This window comes from Nipponia nippon, unplaced genomic scaffold, assembly GCF_047370975.1.
Source record: "Nipponia nippon isolate SJK-2023a ecotype South Korea unplaced genomic scaffold, ASM4737097v1 scaffold_10, whole genome shotgun sequence".
NCBI classification, from domain to species: Eukaryota; Metazoa; Chordata; class Aves; order Pelecaniformes; family Threskiornithidae; genus Nipponia; species Nipponia nippon.
The window spans coordinates 17,551,701-17,574,399 of NW_028262291.1; the positions used below are offsets into that span (position 1 = coordinate 17,551,701).

Here is a 22,699-nt window from a genome sequence, read left to right on the forward strand (position 1 = left end):
GGGCAGAAATAACCTGAGTCTTTTAGAATAATCCTCATTATTATTTACTATGGAGTGCAAAGTTCTCAGTTTCAATGGAGAGGGGGATTTTCTATGGTAAAGCAGAAGAAAATGGGGTTTTGCATTGTGAAAGGACTTCTGCTTCTTTTGGGTTTAAAACACAGGTCAGAAAAGCTTGCAATTCTCTGAGCTCAAGGCTTGCTGGAGGTAAACCGCAGTCTGTACGTATGTGCACACACATTGTCCTGCCAGAGACAGCCCTCTTACATGCTTCCAGAGTTACCTTCTACCTTCTACATTGCTGAGAATCAGGACAACACCCAAGGAGCTTTTGGATGTGCTCCAACACTTTACCAGACAATTTTTTTGAAACTGGAAAGGAGTTTTTATTTGTTGGCGCTGTTTTGTTTTTTGCTTTTTTATTTTTTTTTTCCACAATGCCCTCCAGCTGCTCCGGGATCCAGGTTAGATGCAAGGTTCAAGCTGCTGCAAGTTCACAGACGTCACAGGATTTGACGCAAGTATTCACCAGCACAGCGAGGAGACACGCTCTGGCCCCAGCTCCCTCAGCCTCATGCGAGGGAGAGGAGGATATAGAAAAGACAGAGGAAGGAGAGAAGATCCCTATTCCATGAGTTATTGCCTGATAATTGCCAGCTGAGCTTAGCTAATACAATTTCATCCTTAATGAAACCTCTAATTAAACCAGTCTGCCCCTACCTTCATACCACCTTCAATTTGTGTTAGCTTATGTAGATCATTTCAAAAAGATATCTAGCTGTCTCTTAAACTGTTGGCTACCATATTCTTCCAAGGGCTTCCTGGATGCTTTGCTGACTAAAATATTGGTATTGTTCCTAAGCTTTTCCACCCGTGGCCTAAAAAAAAAGCATTTCTGAGTGTGACCAGTATGTACCCTACTCTGCAGGTTTTTTTACTTTACTCTGAAGAAATACTTATATGTCGTTCAGAAAGTCATCTAAATTACTCAAAATTCTCACTTTTATTGTGAATTAATAATACACTTGTGAGAATTTTGTACCAGAAGGAATCTCAATTTAAAGTTATCCTGCCTGCCTTTTCCAAGGTTAGCAATAATTTCCTCCAGAAGAAATGGTGATCAAAACACCACACAAAATTTTTGAAATAGTACTATATATGTAGCAATTACATTTTTCTGGACTTACATTTAACCCAATTTACCTCTAATAATTCATCTTGGTAACTCCTTTCCTTTTATTTTTCCTTGCTACAATCATACTACATAAATGGATGAATCCACATTTTTCTATGACAATTTCTGAACTTCTTTACTGTTTTTTAGAGTACTACTAGCTTTTATACTACTACTATTAGTTATTTATCTAGCACAGAAAAGACCTATGTTTTGATTTGTTACTGCTGTATTTACATTGTTTATATTTTATGTTTAAAAGCCTAGGCATCCATAATACATAAATCTTCTGGACTAGAATACTGTTTTATTGTTTGGCATTGATAATATCCAATTTCGAGCACCACTGGAAAACAGAAGAGTGCCATCTAAACACAGGGTAAGGCTGGAGCTCAGAAAGCTTGCAGCCTAGATGAGCATCCCAGGTTTCACTCAGGAGCAGAAGCCAAGAGGGGTGAAGATGCCTATTCAGGTCAAAGCTGTGGAGAAATACAGGGCAGCTGGAGAGAAAAATGAACTTAAATTATTATCAAGCTGGGGCTGGACTAATTCCATTACATGTTTCTGCACTGCAAATAGGCCATAGATCCCAAAGACTTCAACAACCTCAGTGCATCTCAGTGCCTCTGAAGACAGAACAATTTATTTTTCTCTAAGTTTTTCTGCTGCACTTACCAGTTTAACACTTATTTGCTTCACAGTTATTAATTAGCACAAGCCTCTCTCAGGAAGGGTGGTGGGGAGTGTACGGATGGGGAACTTCCGTGCAGAAAAATTAAGGTCAGTTGTTTTTAGGGCTTTGTTTCACAGTATAATTCACACTCCTCTAACATGTAGCTCTTTGAATAATAATATAAATGTAGCAGTCACTGATGTATCGAATGAATTTATTTGTGTCCTAATTTAATTATACCTTCAGATATGGCATACAGAAAAACCCAAAGTTCAAAGGCTGCTGCTTTTCTCCTCTTATCTTGCAGCCCCTCCACCAGCAGTGGAAAGAAAAGATGCCAATCCTGTAGTCATCAAAATCAGTGAAGCATTTCTAAACAACTGCTACGCATGTGCACTGTGCTTGGTCAGGTTTTTATTACAGCATCCACCTCAGGACTGAATGACAGCTGGCCTACATGTTCACTGATAATAAATACCAAAGGGACAGGAGAAAAAAAGGAAACTATTTGTTTGGACTTAGCACAAAATAACATACATCAAGCTGGGCTCTCTGGATTTACCACAAATAACATAACCAAAAAACCCACTCCAAACCAACAACAAAAAAGTTCTCATTCTGTTTCAGGTCTGATATGATGATCCATAATCGATTATTCACTGAAGTTGTACAGCCAGTGCACAGATAACAAAATGAAGGTGACCTTGTTTGCAGGACAATCACTGCCCCTTTAGTTCTCAAGTACAGCACCATTAACTGATCATCTTCCTCCTCCCCTTTCTCTCTGCCAAGCAAATTACTTTCCACTGCCTTTTTTTCTAACAGCCACGAGATGAAGAAATTCCTCTGCACAGAGATTCAGAGGGCTCAGATTCAAAACCAGTTTTGCCAACCACTATCTTGGAGCAGCCTATGAATGACCCATTCATTCTGAGCATCGTGTCAAGTTGGCTACAATCAAAAGTGTGCTGCAAAGATAGCTGAACCAGTGCTGCCCAAGATTAAACCAGAAACAGCTGGACCTTTGCAAAGTATCATGCCCAAACTAAAAAGCCACGCGTGGATGCAGTGCCACCCAAATGCTGCTAGATGGATCTCTGGGCCCCAAGCCAGTGTGCCTGCAGTGCACTGTATTAGATGGAAGAGCATGGGGTTAGTGCTATAGCAGAAACCACTGCTCCTCTGCATCAATGAATGGGCACTGTGTTCCTCCCCAGTCACTTCTGCTACCAACATTCTGCTGAGAGTTTTTGGCAGCATCTGTGTGGGACTGATTATTCGACCTCAAAGCTTGGCCAAAACTCCCTAATGTAACATGAGGCAAACACAGAGGTAGAGGATCTGTGATTATGGCTCCGCCAGTCTCTCTTTGAGAAGTAGTGAAAATTATCCTTGCCCATTTCCTTTTTAAGGTGTCCTCCTCTAAAACTCCTCTGGTTGAAACTCTCTAGAAGCTTGGGAGTAGCAGAATAAAGGCTTCCTTCGGTACCCTGATGATGACAGCATGCAATCACAGACACTGGTGGCACAACTGGAAAGTTTCCAAAAAACTTCAGCTATGGTGAAGCAAGGACCCCATCTCCATTCAAGCTGACATTTTGAATATATTTTACTCTTGGGCTTTTTGTTTTGACTACCTCATTTGGCAGGATTATCATACGTGATAATCAAGCCGAGTCAGATGTCTTTGTTGCTAACATTAACTAGAGTGGCACAACTAATACTCACATATCCAGCTACCCTGGGACACATAAGCTATGACAACCAGAGACAAAGAACTATCAAAGAATCTGCACAAAGCTCAAGTGAACAGGAGGAAAATCACACAGGAATGGTGGCTCCATCATGAAATGATAAAACAGAAAAAGGACAGCCCAGGCAGGGCAAAGAGCCAACCCACACTTGGATTGGTAGACATGTACAAACACAGACATATATGTAGATGTAACTTCTATTGTCAACATATTTTTTTATAGGGATAATATTGGAATATTTATAAGGCTGTACACATTTTCAGTTTGGAAACAATGTATTTATTCACTCTTTTTCTATGGCTGGACAAAGGGCAGTATTTATTAGGTGTAGTGTCTGACAAAGCCTTTAGTGCTGTTAATCACACCAGCTTCCTTGATATATTAAGGCTATTAGGACATAACTAGATAAAGATGCACGTGTTACTAAGTGAATCACCTTCTATCTGTCTAATGGAAACCAAGTGTTGATTTAAGTGGAGTCATCTGTTTAAAAAAGAAAGAGAAAGAAATTGAAATAAACCCAAGATTAACAGATGTCGGAGAAGGGTCAATGGTGAGCAATGCTGGATCCAAGACTTTTAAAATAGAAACGTACATGAATATTTGAACTCACTTGAATATTTCGCTCTGCTTGACTGTGAAAATACAGCATTTAATATAATTTGTTTAGCTTACATATTACATGCATAATTATCTATATGTAGGACAGTTTCTGTGTCATGTAACCATGTTCAGTCCTCTCCACCCCTAGGCTCCTAACAAAATGATGTTAGGAGATTAATTTCCAAATGATTTAAAATCTACTGTCTAAAATAGTCCCAGTGCATTTATATTGGCTGGGTTGGTGTGGTTTATGTGTTTATATACGCTGTTCTCAAGTACTGGATGGTTTTAGTATTAATGGGCTATGATTATGTTGAACACTGCCCTGGCCAATATAACTATTCAAAACTAGAGGGGCTTTTAAACACAATAACAAAAAGGAATGCTGATTTGTGGTTAAGTCCCAGACATAGCTTAAGTTAAATTCCTGGCTGTGCCACAGATGCCACTGTGATACCTCGGGCAAGTCACTTCCTGCACCTTAGCCGTAAAAGAGGGAAACAATATTTTCTTTTTCCCCTCCCTTTTTCTATTTTTGTGTGTTTAGTTTGTCGGAGCAGGAGCACTCATGCTATGGTGAACCTAATGAAGCTACCACAAAGAAGGTCCATCCTAAAGGGAGGCAGCTCATCAGACTATCGCACCCATAGCATACAAGGGCAATCACACTCTGCCAGGCTGGGCTGCTGGCTGATCGCTGGAGCTACCACGTTACTTTGCAATAGAAGGAGAACCTGTGACAGGGGTTCACAGCCCTGTGCTAACTGCTGAAACAGCGGGATACTTTAAAAACATGTAAAAAGTCATCGTAATCTTATTTGTTCTAGATTTTTATAGAAGTAATGCAAATCTTGATTTTCTTATTGAAAGATGAAGCGTGGTTTTGTCACAACTCCAGTGGGTAGGATGCAGGAACAGAGAAGGATTTGAGGAAACTATATTTGCCATCTTGGTTTCCTGAGCTCTAGGAGGGGTAGGTATACTTTGAACCAGGTGTTCATATTCTACTTTTTATTAACTGCCTATTTTTCTTCTTATCTCTCCTCTGACTCCCATAGTTCTAAGTAGGAGTCAGACAGCAAAGGCTCCTTCTCCTGCAATCGAAGCAGCACAGCATCATTTCTGTTTTGCAATTTTTATTTGGGGGGAGCGTGGGGAGCAGATAGGGTGACAGAAGGTACGGACTTTGTGTAAGAAAGGGAGTATACCTTCCTTTACTCTGAATCTTTTCCAAGAGCTGAATAGATTCCAACCTGAAAAGGCTGCAGCCTGAATAGAGTCCTTTCAACTCCATGCACTTTTCCTCCCTGATACTCAACTGGAAATGAAAATAAAATATTTTCATTCCAGCCAGATCACTCTAAAAACAGATCTTTGACAAGGAACAATTTCAACTTTGATGCATCTGACTTCAATAGAGGTTCATCCTAGTGTATCAAAACCAAAATTTGCCATTTATGTTAGAATGCTTATTGGTCGCTCATCTGCAACATACACACAGAAATAGAATGCAGAGATGATCTTGTGGTCATTTCTTTTCATTTAACCTATAAGAAAGATAAATAAAAGTCTTCTGTGTAGCACACTGTGCACGCATGTTGTTCGTTTAAATCCCTTTTCTCTGATCTGCTCTACAGGGTATTTAGTCCATACAACTGTTCCACATTCTCTTTCGGCATATTCACCATGCATTTCCATTCCACATCAAATGTAAACAGTCTATGCACAAGAATGATGCAAGCTACGTTTCAAATCTTGCTTGGGTTTATCATTGAATGCCAGACAAAACAGGGTTTATGTGGTTTAATAAAAAATCGAGTCATCTCAATTTGCAGACCTTATATCCACTTGCATACCTACTAAAATATAGACACGAACAGCTGATCCCCAAACCAGCAACTAATCTGAAGACTGTTTAAAAGACTATCAACTGGTAATGCATTATTTCATTCCTCCATTTCCTGCCCCGCCCCTCCCCCCCCCCCCCCCGCAATTCCTAGATTTTATAGGATATATTGCATGTTACCTAAAATTCCTCTGGGATTTCTGCTGTTAATAAGCAAGTAAACAGCTATGCAGATCACAAGCATGCAGCTGTTGCCAGTGTTAAGAATTCAAAAGTCATTAATCAGATCCCAAACAGGGAAGAAATCAATGAGATTAAAAAAAAAATTACATATATATATAAAAAACACTTTATATTTGTAAAGGTTTACACTCTGCCTTCAGCATCATGCTTCCAAACTACTGTCTGCATCCAGAAGTGTTAGAAATTTGGGGTAAAATCTATAGCAACTCAACTAAACAGGAAATCTTTTCTTTAGGAATATTTCACTTTTGCTGTTTTACTTTTAATAAAATATGTAGAGGAATATCACAGGTGACTGCACGTGACTGAATGACCTAATTGCTTAACTAATCATTGCTTTTGAACACTAGCACAGCAACTGTGTGCTAGCTTGAACTACCTTCAGTCACTATTTTCTAGAATATAGTTAATATGTTGTCTTGCTTAACTTTATTGTACAGGCTTGAGAGAGTGTATACTCTCAATTCTTGCAAATAAGCTAATGAGCTGCGGTATCCTCACCGTCTGTGGCTATTTATGTTCAGATGCTAGACTTGTTTTTTGGGGTTTTTTTTTATATCGTCACATTTCCTGTGATCCAAGAGCCGACACTACAGAAATAGACCATAAACATCATGATAGCTTGTAACACTGCTCTGTAGGCCAGATCTGTAACTGTATCTAAGCTACTGTGCCTAGACAATAGCCTACAGGTTACTGATAAGTCTTAACATGGAGTATATTAAACAATTTCAACATTAACGCAAAAAATTGATCGTTTTTCATTTGTGCTGCAGTAGGATCTAATGATCTTCAAACAGATGAAATTAGTGCTAACAAATGGATGCAAGTGAAGGCTATTCCAAAGACCTTCAAGGCACAGTGCTGCAAAACCTCCCAGGAATGTCCTCTGTACAGGCACAGTGGTCTGCTTGCACAGCCTTCATAAAGAGATCAGGTCTAAGACACTGCACAGCAACGTTCAGCTGCGTGGGGCTGTATGGGTGATCAAATCCAGCGGCAAGAAGCTGTGTATAACAACCTAGCATAAAAAGGGCTATATCAAACAAGACTAAAGTTTATCTCACCCAGTTATCTTGTTTCTGGTGCAAGAATTGTAGCAGAGCCTTCAAAAAAGAGTGTAAGAAAGTACATATACATAAAATCATGCTTTTCCTCTTTTTACCAACTCATCACTGACTACTGTTTAAAGTACTTGCTAAACTGGAGTTTACATACAGACATCCTGTTTAATAATCCTCACGCGAGCCCTTCTCCATGAATTTCCCTAATCTGTCTCTCAGTTTGTTTCTATTCTGGCTACCAAAGCTTCTGGCAGCAGTGAATCCTACAAGTAATTATTTTTTGTTTTCCTTTTTAACACGTATGTCTGATAATTTTATTTCACTGTAGCTAGGGAGATGGAAAGCATAGGATACTGGAAATGGAAATCTGCAGGTTTTCTTTGTTTACCCACTGAGATATTTTCAGATTGGTGAGAGAAAAGCTATTAAAATTTTAAGGCTGCCTAATGACCTAGATTGATGAAAGATGTGCTTAGTTGTAGTCCAATTTATAGAAAATGGGCATCCTCCATCACAAAGTTCAGCACCAAAATTGCTTCCGTATGCTTGCACTTCGGCATCTGGAAAAAGACTAAGTATTAAATTAATAGGGATACTTAATCTTCCATATGCCTCTTAACGTTCCTCCACATCCCTCAAGTTATTACTTCTGCATTATTGCAAGATCTGTATACGAGATGAGTAACTGCTTGGTGGTGGTTATTTTGATTTTTGTTGATTTTGCATGTATTTTAAAATTTCAATCCAAACCCACAGTTTTTGCTCTGTTTGTAGCTATAAGGAAGGCAAATCCTCACACACCTATTGCAGAAGCTGCCAATATTCAATACCTGAACTGCCTCACATAGGTTCAGCCTGCGAAGTGCTGAATATTTCCACACCAGACACTTTCTGAGGCCGTCTCTTCCAACCGATGACTAATGGATCTAACCAGGATTTCCAGCACTGACCAGAAATTCAGAAGGTGGTTGGTTGTCAGTCTTTTACCATCAATTTTTCAGCATCATTATTCAATTAAAAATAAAGCCAAAATGTCCCTATCCATTACACACTGATGTGCAAGAAGGCCATCGTCAGTCAGGGCCTTTTTCAAAGTTTGCACTAATTGCTATGTTACAGCAGGAAGCACAGTAACTGTTCCCACAGGCTACAGAATGCCATAAAAACCAGACAAAAAACCCACCAAGGTTTGATCCTATGTTAGATAAGGCAGATATTTCACATAAAATTGCAAGACTGGCCACACATGAAGAATTCTTTTAGGTGAGCAAGCTGTCAACATGAAACCTGGTATTTGTGAACCCAGGAAGAGGTAGATGAGATAATACTTTTCTAAGTAAAATGTTAAACTACCTAATGTATGCTCTTAGGATTGTAAATATGGAGCATGCAATAACAAGACACACATATATACAGATTTATACCTCCATTTATGACAGAAATGTTGTCATGTAAATAACGCATTTGTGTTACTGAGCAAAACTGTATCACATTAACCAAAAGAACAAATCATCTCAAAGGCATACAAACTTTGATAAAGCTTAATGCTTCCGCCTACCCTGGTGAAGGAAGGCTGAAACGTTGGCTCATTGAGGCTACCTTATGTTTTGATTAAAAGGCCTGCTTCACAGCCTGCCAGGTCAAAGGAAAGACTCCCATCACCTTTAAAGGGCTCTGGAGCACATCCTAAACCTTTCTGTGCTGGATGGGCTGGGAGTTCATTATTAGAAATGGCACGATTACAAGTTACCTTGTGATACAATGAAACATCTAATTTATCAACATTACAGTGAAATTCCTCTGCGATATATAACTCAAGTTCATATATTTTTGAGCAAATCAACTAAAGAAATAAGTTGGATATGAAACCTTTTGCAATGGGGAACTATTAGTTGATCAGAAAGCAAGAGCAGGAAAGAGCAAGAGTAAAATCAGTAGCTAGACCTAGACTTCTCAATGGTCATTCTGTTCAGCTGGGCTGTGTTTAACAGGGTTCCAGCCAAACTGGTTTCTAATACACGTACGGATAGAATCAATGTTCTGGCAAAACAATTACAGAAAAATTATTTAGCCAGAAAAAAATGTCATACCACGTATATTAATGTTGTAACATACAGGTCTCCTCCACTTTTTGGAAGCCACCTCAAAGCCTTCGCACTTCTCTTCGAAAGTTTCATACTCGGCATTCACAGTGAAAAATGTATCAAATATAGATCATATGCTTACAGTTTTACTGAACATGGGATCTATACATTTAACAATCAAAGACATTGTAGATGGAAGATAGAAAACCAAATCACCATAACCAGAACTCAAAAGAACTATGCAAAGAAAGAACTCCCTTTCAGTTTTGGTTTCCAAGATCAGTTCAGATTTCAGCGGGCAACTCAAGCAGCACAGGGTTTTTAGGGTTAATGTTTTCACGTGATAGATTTGTTTTTAATTGATTTAAAAAGTGGTTCAATCTGCTTATAAAGTAAATCTGAAGAAGTGAAATGATTCTCTGTTCAGTGCTGCGCCGCATGTTTGAAGTTCTGCATGTTGCTCTTTGGGTTGGTACTAGTCAGAATACAAGGGTTCACATTTGCAGCTGTGAGCACGCAAAATGTGCATATGCTTGGAACGAACAGTCTTGCAGAATTGTTGGATTCACATTAAAAGGTGTCACATGCCTCACTACTACACACCTTCTGTGTAAACAGAAATCTCCATTTAAATCTCTACAACTTAAAATTTAGCAGTAGATAGCATTACTCCTAATGTTCTGTATAATTGAAAAAGACTGTTATGTTAGCAGTGACCTTGGCAATACCGATATTAATACTGTACTTCCTGTCAGGTACGAGAATAGTTCTGAGTATATAGAAGGGACAGCCAGAAAATTGCTTTGGATTGCTATAACTATTCTTAAAAGGCAAATTTTAAAGCGTCCAAATAATTGCAGAAGTTTAAGTCCTATTTTTAAAACAACTTAACAGAGAACAGGGCTTAATGTGTACTGCTCAGAATGGTTTTAAAAATTTTTTTGTAAATCTCGGTTCTGTTATTCTGCTCTGGGAGGTCCACAGGCAGGACCTACTGACATCTGGGGGAGTCTGGTACGTAGGCACAACAGACTGGCGAGACTCCAGGCACTGCCAATTTTAGCCCTTGCTGTATATTCTAGATGATTTTGTGCAGTGCCCATATTTAAGACTGAATTATCTCAGGGCAGCCAAGCAACAAGCGTGGCTGATTGCACTTGCGCCTGTTATATCTAAATTAATGATTGGCAAAAGGTTGAAAAAGAACAGATTAATTTATTCTAAAAAGTTAGCATTACAGTCATTTATAGCCAAGCTACAATTAAAGCAGCGAAAAGAAAAGAGGAGATGTAGCATACAGAAGTTCTTGAGTGCACTGTGGGCTTGCTCCTGGATGGAGCTGCTGGGCACACCCAGAATGAAACCGCTGGCACGCAGTGCTCTCTGCCTGAGGATTAACAGCGCTGCACACACACAGCTGGGCCTATCTGGAAAAACTGTTTTTGATTTTGGTAGCAAGCCAGCAGTGGCCAGGTTTCTTGAGGGTAGGCTGAACGATCATTCACAGATGTTTCAGGATAAAAAGAGAGAAGGTTGGTCACCACAAATAAATTGATTTGCTGCTGTAATCCTGCTCGACAACATTCTCTGAGGGACTGGATCGGCGTATCTACATGCACACACTTGGACCATTGCTGCTTAGTGCTTAGTTTATGAGCACTACTGCAGCTACATGCCTTCTGGACCAAAGCTGGCTGGTGTCCTGACAGATCAGGGTGTGGGCACGGTGGGTACCTGCAGCTGCCTGCACGCAGCCATGGCAATACACCTTTAGAAGAACTACATTTGCTACCTTCAGCTTTATAAGCAACAGAGAACAATGGCAAAGTCAAACTATGCTGTCATTACATGTTGGATTGTGATTTCTTTTCATGAAGGCCTATCAGGTTGTGCAGTTTCTAGTTACATTTACAAAACCACCTTTTGTTGCTTGCCAAAATGAAAAAATTCTACACAGGAAGGTTCCTGCAAGTGTGATTCATCCTCCTGGCTTTTGCATATTAGGAAACAATCTTTAGTCACATTAGAACAAACTGTATACTTATTACAAGGTCAAAGTTTCCCTCAATGCACAAGATGAACAGACTTTACAGACACTGCCCCCTCCCCATAAACATGTTCCTAAATTTAAAAGAAGAAAACATGATTTTTTGCTGATTTCAATACTCTGAAATTCAGATTTGTGCCATAAAGCATCATAATTCCTGTCAATATACTGCTGTTTGACTCTAAGCATTTTATTTTTAAAATGTCCCTTTCAGGTGCCATCCCCTCTGTACTGCCAGCCATACATGTGCCTCTAGAGCATGTTCACGTGTGCCGCAAGTACCAAAGCTTTGCAAGAGTGACATGATGTCCCAGAAACACGATTAAATACTCTTGAAGACAGAATTAGCTTTATTTGTAAAAGCTTCTTGAGTTAAAATCCACCTCCACAAAAGCCTGTAGGAATATCCATAAAATTCGATTCTGCCTCTGTGATGTGTAAGTAGTAGATCCTGTGCTGACAGCAGACATCCATAAGCAGAAGTACCCAAAAGTGTAAAAAATGAAGGCTCAGGGCTTCTTCACTCACTTTCCGCTTTAACACAGACTTTCTGACAACTGTACACCAGCTTTCTGCTGCAATGAGCATACTAATGACCATTGAGAAAGATCTATTAGAAGAACTCCGCTTATTCCTGTGGCATGGGAAGTGCTGTGTAATTTCTTGCTGTAGCAGGAGTGTCCAAATAATTTCAGAAGGCTATGGCTCATTTTAAAATTACTTAAAGAAGATTTTTCAAATGCACAAAAGGTGGTTAGATGCTAACACTAGCCTGCACCCCTGAAAATCTCTCCTTCAGACGTCCAAGATTCAAAACTAATTCACAAACCAAATGGGATATAACTGTTCAGAATATGTAGTCACCTTTAAAACCAGCCAATATAGATATCCTTTATACAGTTCTCAGCTCAGGAAGGATTTAATTGTATGTTGAAAGCATACCACGTACCATGTAGTTTACAAGAAAGAGAAAGCCAATCTCGAAGAGCGAAAATACCAAAAAAACTCACTTTGGCCACCATCTGCAGCTGCAGCAAAAATGTGATCTCAGCATTGTTAGTGGGTTGTCATGTATACCACTGTTTGCCGAGTCCAACCGAAATTCTCTATTTTTAGCCTTTCAGCTACTTTCAGATAAAATTCCTGCAGATAGGACTAGCTGTATAGGGCAGATAACATACAACTCTGAAACCACAGATGACCTCATGCAACTGCAAAGAAAGAAGGGTCTGTTACTTACAACAAGGCTAAAATTTAACCGGGCTATACTAAAATTAAACAGGGAGTGTTTTACAGTCCCATTACAAGACATAAAACAACAGTCACTATAAATTCACGGTGTACTTATTTGTAAGGATGTAAAAAGAGTAATTAATAACCCCAAACCAGCTTATCTCTGAGCCAGTACGACACCAAAGTTTCCCAGGCTCGTTGGAGATTTTACAAATAGCACTGAGAAGCTATTTTAGCTGTCATTTGAGAACTATTTGTCTGAACTGAAAAGTCATTGCTCTTTGTCACAAGTCACAAGACATTTTTTAGTGTTTGACACTGTTAGTTGACATTACGGAGAGAAAATAAATAAATGTAATCCAAACTTTCTGGAAAGTGCTTCCACGTGTAAGAACACTTACCAACCACAGATCCGAGCGAGCACTGCACAGTGATTCTTAGAATCAGAGAATCGTTAAGGTTGGAAAAGACCTTTAAGATCATCAAGTCCAACCGTTAACCTAGCACTGCCAAGTCCACCACTAAACCATGTCCTTGAGCACCACATCTACCCGTCTTTTAAATACCTCCAGGGACGGGGACTCAACCACTTCCCTGGGCAGCCTGTTCCAGTGCCTCACTACCCTTTTGGTGAAGAAATTTTTCCTAATATGCAACCCAAACCCCCCTTGGCGCAGCTTGAGGCCGTTTCCTCTTGTTCTATCACTCGTTACTAGGGAGAAGAGACCGACCCCCACCTCACTACACCCTCCTTTCAGGTAGTTGTAGAGAGCCATAAGGTCTCCCCTCTGCCTCCTTTTCTCCAGGCTAAACAACCCCAGCTCCCTCAGCCGCTCCTCATAGCACTTGTGCTCTAGGCCCTTCACCAACTTCATTGCCCTTCTTTGGGCACGCTCCAGCAGACCAACATCCTGCTTGTAGTGAGGGGCCCAAAACTGAACACAGTACTCGAGGTGCGGCCTCACCAGTGCCGAGTACAGGGGCACGATCACCTCCCTGGTCCTGCTGGCCATGCTATTCCTGGTACAAGCCAGGATGCCATTGGCCCTCTTCGCTACCTGAGCACACTGCTGGCTCACATTCAAGCGGCTGTCGACCAACACCCCCAGGTCCTTTTCCGCCAGGGAGCTCTCCAGCCACTCCTCCCCCAGCCTGTAGTGTTGCATGGGGTTGTTGTGACCCAAGTGCAGGACCCAGCACTGAGCCTTGTTGAACCTCATACAATTGGCCCATTGAACCAGCCTGTCCAGATCCCTCTGTAGAGCCTTCCTACCCTCCAGCACATCAATGCTCCTGCCCAACTTGGTGTTGTCTGCAAACTTACTGAGGGGGCACTCGATCCCCTCATCTAGATCATTGTTAAAGATATTAAATAGAACCGGCCCCAGTACTGAGCCCTGGGGAACACCACTTGTGACCAGCTGCCAACTGGATTTAACTTCATTCACCACAACTCCTACCTAGCGATTGTGAGACTTTTCCCAGCTGCTTATAGAATATTTCATCTGCCTCTTCATCCTGGTTGGGTGGTCTATAACTGACTCACACCATGATATCTGCCTTGTTGGCCTTCCCCCTGATTCTTACCTATAAATGCTCAACCCTATTGTCACCATCGTTAAGCTCTAGACAGTCAAAACTCTCCCTAACGTACAGGGCTACCCCACTGCCTCTCCTTCCTTGCCTATCCCTTCTGAAGAGTTTATAGCCATCTATTGTAGCACTCCAGTTGTGCGAGTCATCCCACCATGTTTCCGTGATGGCAACTATATCATAGTTTTCCTGCTCCACAATGGCTTCCAGCTCCTCCGGTTTGTTGCCCATGCTGTGTGCATTGGCGTAGATGCACTTCAATTGGGCTATTGATCCTGCCACCTTTTGGGGGACAGAAACCCTAATACCTACATGACCATTCTCAGGCGCTTCCATGGTTTCTAACACATCTATAACCCTTGCGTCTTTGCTGCTGCGTGGCTCTCCATCCCCTACCTCTACTGAGACGGCAGACTGAAGGATCTTGCTAGCACATCGTCCCTCAGACATTGGCATGCCACCCCCAGGCTTATCTCTGTCGAGCCTGGTTTTATCCCTTTCCACCTTCAAATCTAGTTTAAAGCTCTTTCAATGAGCCCTGCTAACTCCTGTGCAAAGATCCTTTTCCCCTTTTGAGATAGGTGTACCCCGTCTGTTGCCAGCAGTGCAAAATGCACTACCTTCTATTTCACCCTTTCTGTGTGTCACTCTATATACCAAAAGGCACCTGTTCCCTTTAAAATGCCTTTTATTTCCAATAGATTGAAGCATAGTTCTGAGTACCATCATTCAAGTTTATCTTAAATATTTAAGGAGAAATGTGTAAGGAACAGATATGTCACAAGTGAATCAATACAGATCAGGGTGCTCAGTTTGTATCCTTTGGGATGTGGTGCTCACACTTCTTTTGTGTTGCAGAATATTTGCTGGATATTTCTTCAGAACAAATCCTTCATGACGTTATCACATACTTACAGTTGTGGAAGAAACACTCTGAAAGCTCTTTTCCTCAAGAAAAAATTTCACTCAATATCGAATGAAGAGTTAAGATACATGAGTGAAATAATCCTAAGGTGAAGAAATTCTTTCACCATCTCACCAAATCACTATAAGAGATCAGTAAAGGCTTCCAACCATTTCTCTTAAACTCTCCCTTTCTTTCCTTAATACCAACATAGGCAAACCTGTATTTTTTAACAATGACATAGCCTCTACCTGCCATCTAATTTTTCAAGCACAGCCAGCATTGAAATAAAGGATTACAAAGCACTTGACTGTTAATTTGAGATTATAGAACAAGTCTGATTTTTTATGGCTTCACGTCACTTGAAAGGAGAAACTCCATTTGTCATAAGAAATGAAAACCAGGACAGAACAAGGTTTGCTATCGCTCTCTCTAAGAAATTGTAGGTGGAGTTATATAAACAGCAGAGCAACGAAAAAAAGGCAAATCTTAGAGACAGTAATATACTGAGGTATTAAAGGAACAGGGCCTTTTATCTGTTGTGGAGGAAGGAAGTAGAGCATTGAGACATGTGTAATATATACAATTAAAAATAAAAAACCCAAGCGAGTCCCAAAGGGGACCAAAATCAATTAAAGTCTGTTTTTTTCTTATTCTGTTAAAATGTCAAGAAAGAACCAAAAATGCAGTCCGCCACAAAAATTATGCTCCACCACCTGGAAAAGCCAGGCATTCAACTCTCTTTTAAGCTGAATTTTTCCCCACATCCTATGAAACAAGCACTGTTCCATCGCAGACTATGTCCTCATTCGCTACCAGTCTAACTGAGGCTTACCTTGTCCTCCACTCTGTTCAGCCTGGCACCAATCGTGTTATTCCCTCGATCTTTGCTTTTTTCTGTGGAACAAGAAACATTTTCAAATTAATATATGGTGGTATAACAAAATAGCAGCAAGCCGCAACAGGGTGTGTTTAACTAGCCCACCAACGCAGTGTAACTGAACACCTTTGCCAGGCTGGTAGTTCTATTCCTTAAAAGCAGCTTTTTGTTTCTTTTTATAGCATTAGCCCATGCCATGGCTTTTAATAGCCCTTAAGTTTAAGGCACTTTCGACCTTAGTTTTATGCTTTAACCTGGGAGAACAAAACTATTCCCAATTTAGTTAATGTTTTAATTACCATTTAAAATCATTCTGCCACTATGCAAAAGACCCTACAGCCAACTTGAACAATGCATTTGGTAACATTTTATCTTTTTTTTCCCCTATAAACTATATAGAAACATGAGTTTGAAAATGATATTAACAGAGAGTTTTCATTCGCCAGACTCATCACAAACAAACTTAGTACTTTGTGCTACTTTTCCAGTCTCTTTCCAAAGCTATCAAAGCCTTATATGAATGTTATTGATTTCATAGGAACTCTGTAATCATAGCACACCATTTTATTGACAATATGGTGAGTCTCAGAGAGATTAGAGCCAATATTTTGAAAACTTCAGTGACAGTAGGTGCTTAAAATATCTAAATAAGAACAACCCTATTTTAAAGGTGTTGACTAAATACTATTGTGGATGCCCAAACATCAGACCACAACTGGTTAGCACTGTTTAAAAATTCGGCAACAAAATAAGAAGTATTTTAACAAGTATTTTCCATTAATTATATCTTCATCAGATTAACTTTAGACACATCCTTCATATTAACTTACCTGAGACAGAGATAAAAAGAGATGGCTTCCCTATGGATTGGTCCAACCTATAAAACAAAAAGAATAATTTTTAGTTTTTATCAGCCTGAACCAGCATCTTCTCTTTCTCTAGCTGGAGCGGGGACACCTCTTCACAAACAAGCAAAGTGAAGTTCAAGTAGTTCTAGTTCGTACTGTAAGTGAAGCAGTTGCTTTGGGCTAAGAATAGCTTGAAATTAAAAAAAAAAACCAAAAAAAACCCCAACCAACAAAATGGGATTAGACTTAGATTGGTCTTTAGCTTCTTTAACCACTGTAAAGTTTTACCACGCCCGTTGCTTTTCCATGTGAACAGCATTGTTTCCTCTTTTCCTTGTTCTTCTGCAGCTTGCTTGTTGCATCTGTCATCTCTTGGTTTGCTCTTAAGCGCAATTCTACCAGAGCAGGTGACAGTATTTCACTCTGTATGTACAATACATCCCCTGCATTATAGCATATAGTCAAAGCTAGCAGGGACTGAGGCAATACATTTAAGTATAATGAAAATTTTAAGTCCCGATCATCAAACGTATAAGCTCTTTGCCTTTTTCTTCCTGTGTGAAAAGAAAACCTTATTTGAATGCCATTTCATATTCCGTAACTTTGCACAGTCCTACCAATATGGCACCTGTAACCCTGTCAGTTTTTGATCCCTGGCCCCAATTACTGACTTATTTACAAGTATCCCTCTTCTGGTGTTTACGGATACAGACACTGAACTTCATTGACATACCTCCTCTGTAACTCCTTGATGCGCACCATCAGGTTGAGGTGACCCTGAGAATACTGCTCAATAACATCTCGGACATCATAGGGCTTTCTAGCTTGCTGTAAAATAAAAAACATAACTCATGCCTTTAAGTCACAAGGATGTAGGAATGGTCTATGGTAACATAGATTTTTTTCAAGAGTAAACAGTAAGTTCTTTTAACACCTTTTAACACTGTGTAAACATTTGAGATATTTTGATTGTTGCCATGATCATACATTTTTTGTGGAATAATTATGACAGTTCTGATTTCATCCACCTTTTTGTTATTGCAGGTCTACATGCTTTTCAAGAGATTATCCACCGAACTTGAGGCCAAAAGAACTTAGGGCCAAAAAAAGTATATCTGGCACTTTGCTCAGAAGTTTGTGGTCACTCTAGTTTCTTCTGGAAATAAGGTTCATACTCCTCGGCCACTGAACAGTAAAGAGGTCTTTCACAGGCGCAAGCCCTTACTCTCAGTCAGCAGCAAGACAGCTGGAGTTCTCAGCTGAGCTCTTACCATGGGAAAGTTAAAGCAGAATCCTGGCTGAAGGTGCACGACTTCCTCTTCCAGAAAGACTGGCTGAGCTTTCAAATCTACTGGGAAATACTGGGAAAATATTGGTGCAAGGAATGACCAGGGAGAAAGCCCTGTGTCTGTAATTTGCACCTCAGGGATGGGAAAGCCTTAATCTGACCTATTACTAATAAAACCACTTTTGTGTAGTATTAAAGATAGAGACTATAATTTTAACCAATAAACACCAAGACTAATTGGAAAGCAAGTGAATGAACTTGTCAAAGTGCAGTGACAAATTAAAAATATTGTAATCCGACATCTAGAAACTAGTGTCCAATCAGTGCCAGAGCTACTTATGAGAAGCAGCAATGAAACTCTAACACAACAGAGAAGAGGAGAGGAGTAGGGTGTAAACTTCACGCACATTAGACTAAACAGTAACACCTGAACTTACGATTTGGTAGCAAACTTTTTCTTAAAGATGCTAATCAAATCAGTCAAACAATACAGTAACAATAAATGATATGCCAGCAGGTCAAGGGAGGGGATTCTGCCCCTCTACTCCGCTCTGGTGAGACCCCACCTGGAGTACTGCATCCAGCTCTGGAGCCCTCAGCACAGGAAAGACATGGACCTGTTGGAGCGGGTCCAGAGGAGGGCCACAAAAATCAGAGGGCTCCTATGAGGACAGGCTGAGAGAGCTGGGGTTGTTTAGCCCGGAGAAGAGAAGGCTCCGGGGAGACCTTATTGCAGCCTTTCAGTACTTTAAGGGGGCTTATAAGAAAGATGGGGACAGACTTTTTAGTAGGACCTGTTGAGATAGGACAAGGGGTAATGGTTTTAAACTGAAAGAGGGTAGATTCAGACTAGATATAAGGAAGAAATTTTTTACAATGAGGGTGGTGAAACACTGGATCAGGTTGCCCAGAGAGGTTGTAAAGCCCCACCCCTGGAAACAGTCAAGGCCAGGCTGGATGGGGCTATGAGCAACCTGCTCTAGTTGAAGATGTCCCTGCTCATTGCAGGGTGTTGGACTAGATGACCTTTAAAAGTCCCTTCCAACTCAAACTATTCTATTAGTCTCTATTTCTGACTCATTCATTATGCTGTCTATAGATACTCTGTAGATAATTTTCAAGGTTTGGTAAAAACCTTGGTAACACTGAGTTACAACTTTTCCTTTCTTGCATCTTTTGCGAACAAAGAAAAGAGTTTATAGCGGTAGCTTCTAACATACCACAATTTGTATCCCATTCGAGGTCTCAGAAATATTTTGTCACCTGTACTTCAAAAGCAGGAGATGTCTCTGCACTGCTTAACCTTGTTTCACATGCTGCAGGTTTTCCTCAATTCCATGCCACAAATACATTCTTTTTTTAAGCCAAAGGAAAGCGGGATACAATATAACAATCAGGTTGTGGCACCTTCATGCAGTCCGCTGCACCTGCCTGGGAGGTAGCTCCCACATTTTAGGAATCATTACTTCATTAATCATTACTTTAATAACATCACTTCATCAAACAAATTATATTTCAGTCTGCCATATTCCCCAAAGCCAACTGCAAACCTTGGGTGAATGTGAGATACTCTCTAGTAGAAGGCTAAACAGGAATGGGAATTGCTTCCATCTAACCGAAGAGCACACAGAAGAATTCCCAAGAACCCCAACTGCTTACACACATATAAATCATAACTAACATCCACAAAGAAAGAAATATGATTCAATGATGGCATAAGCCCATAAGTCTTTCCATGGACTAGTACTGTAAACATGATGAGATATATATATAAAAAAAAAGAACTCTTGGATTATTTTTGTACTATAAATAAGCAAGAGAGAAATCTGCAAGATCAGCTTGAAAACTCCAAGTTCAGAAAAGCTGTTCAGTAAGAATAAAGATGCAGAGCTTTCTCCTGCCATCCTCGTACTCCGATGCAGGTGTCTGACAGTAGAAAGAGTAGGTATGTCCCTGCCTGGGTTTCATTTACTGAGCTGCTTCTTTCTCTTGAAAACAAGAACTGAAAGCCTGGAGTAAATAGAATTTATGAATGAAGGTTAATTTCTGAGTAGGATAGGGTATGTAATAGTCAGTACTGATTATTCTGTAATTACTTCATATTGAAAGCTGATCTTTCAAGAGAAAATACTCTTGATGTTGACAATATGTTAGTTATGTAAAGGGAAAAAAACCTGCAGCAGGCAATAGATGAGTCTTGAAGAAACAAAAGTAGAAGCCAGTCCCACAGCTTTCCTTAACTTCTCTTCTCTACTTTCATCCCTCTGCTAATTAACCAATATTTGTGGCAAAAATCTTAAATGAGTTAAAATTTCCCCCATCAAGACGAAAGTTTGCAAAAGGCACAAAAGCCAATGCCAAATATTAAATGTGAACCACCGGCCACTGCTCTTCCCTAGTAACTGCATGCACAGGGAGGCAGACCTGGGAAAGGGAGAGGTGAATCCGTGCAAGGGGAATTTCTGGGAAATGTAACCAAATAACAGTCAAATAAAATGGGTAGCACATCCTTTGAAGCACAGGACACTCTGAACTACATTGTTTGTACAGCCCAGTGTGGAGATTAGAAAAGATTACACATACAATTCATGATTCATACCCTGACAAATGAATTACATAAGATGATGAATTATAAGACTACAAATGCAAGATTTTCCAGTGAAATTGTAACAAACCAGGCAACAGTTACACACACCATCAGTGGAAGTCCAACCTGTATTTTTAGTTTATGCTATGTATAGAATATTTGCCATGGTGAGAAACATAACACAAGTTAAAAACATATTTTAGAAGGAAACTGATTTACTCAACAGGAAGAATTTACATGGAAAGAGAAAAAAAAAGATTTCAAAATGACAATGGGAAATCAGATCAAATCCCTAGTCTCTGGATCTGTGATGGATATCACAGTTGTATCCATGTGCGTAAGTCTTAAGACATTTAGAAACTTTCCTAATTGGAAGACAAAGGTTATTTACTCATGAATCCAGCTAATGGAATAACCGAGTATGGTGATCTTCTTTCTGAAATTCAGTTGTAACGTTAGACTGTGCCAAAGACATCTGATTTATAACTAATATATGAAATTCATTTTTGGTAGGTGGAGTCATCAAAGCCTAGAAAACCATTAATTTCTAAGTACTGTTTCCCCTATAATCTACATAATCCTTCCTTAACCGTGAGCCATTCACCTTAACTGATGCACAGGACTTGTGTTGACTACTAGCAGAATACAACCTTTCCTACATGATTTGAAACAGTCCTACAGACTTTACAAGAGCATAAACACATCCATAAAAAAAGGTATTAATTCGTTATAATATTATGCTGGGTTCTTACATGGACATCATCATACGAACTGTATTCAAACCTGGACTTTAAAATAGAGCATAAATTTCTCTCCTTCTTTTAAAGAGGAAATGATGCCCAAGTGTAATGCTTCACAAAGAACTGCTTTTCATGTCCTTTGAAATTTCTTTGTATCCTTGTTTAGCTTCTCTTTATTTATTTTATTTAATTTTTTTAAACAGGAAGTCGGCTTTCTAACTGACTTTTGTCCTTGTGGTGCCATCACCCCCTGCTATTAATTGAGCTCTTAAAAAAAAAAAAAAATGTATCTACACAAATCTAGGCATACAGGTGTATCCTGCAAACAGCTGGTATAGTTTAAGAACCATGTTGGGTTCATGCTGGGACCTATTTTGCAAAATTTTTCTCTTCCTCTCCTTCTTCCTATGCTTCCCCTCCCCAAAAGCTTCAGAGGCACCTCTAAAAAATACTCCTTTTAAGTGCTGGCCTTGCAATTACTTATGTTATAGCTAATTTTAAGCATGAATAGTCCAATGGACTTCGGCTGGGTTTTCTTCAGTAGTTACAGAAAAAAAGATAATCTGAATTTTCTTTTAGGAAGATTCATTTCACATAAACACAAAAAGCTTAGAAGGCAAATATCTACCAGAAAACAGCTATGCAGGCCTCCTAAATGCTGAAAGATACATTTTTAAAATGCATCTTCTTAATTTCAGATATTGAGTTGGACCGGTTATTAGAAACTGTATAGTCATTACTTGGCACATGTTTAAACATTTTAATTTCTTATGACTATTTTATGTGCATACAATAGAACAAAGCAGATTTACAACATACTTTTGAGGAAAGAGTAATGACAGTGGTTATCTCTTAATTACAGGAGAGATTTTCAAAAGCACCTTGTGGCTTGAATTTCAAGGTGACTTTGTGCACTAATTCACTTAGGTGCTTTTGAAAACCGTACCTTTGGTGCTCTCCAAATTTTTAAACTCGGTCATAACCTTGTATTCAGATATTATGGAGAAGTATCAGATATCCCCCGTACGTTCCTATTGGAAGATTCTGCTTCTTGTAGAACCAGCAGTGTACCACTTGTACACAGGAGTGACTTGAGATACTTTTCACTTCAGCTTAACTGACATTTTTAGTTCTTTAG

At 39.7% G+C, this 22,699-nt stretch overlaps 1 protein-coding gene across 4 annotated transcripts in view; it reads right to left on the reverse strand.

The window, feature by feature from the left end:
• The window catches only part of KCNQ1 (potassium voltage-gated channel subfamily Q member 1), a 369,368-nt gene that overhangs the window by 91,853 nt on the left and 254,816 nt on the right, over window positions 1-22,699 (reverse strand). For all 4 annotated transcript variants that reach the window (XM_009462968.2, XM_087746749.1, XM_087746750.1 and 1 more), the window contains 3 exons: window positions 17,680-17,774; window positions 16,929-16,975; window positions 16,054-16,115 (listed from right to left, as the gene is read on the reverse strand). In XM_009462968.2, coding sequence (XP_009461243.2) covers window positions 16,054-16,115; window positions 16,929-16,975; window positions 17,680-17,774 — 204 coding nt within the window. The remainder of the gene's footprint in view (window positions 1-16,053; window positions 16,116-16,928; window positions 16,976-17,679; window positions 17,775-22,699) is intronic.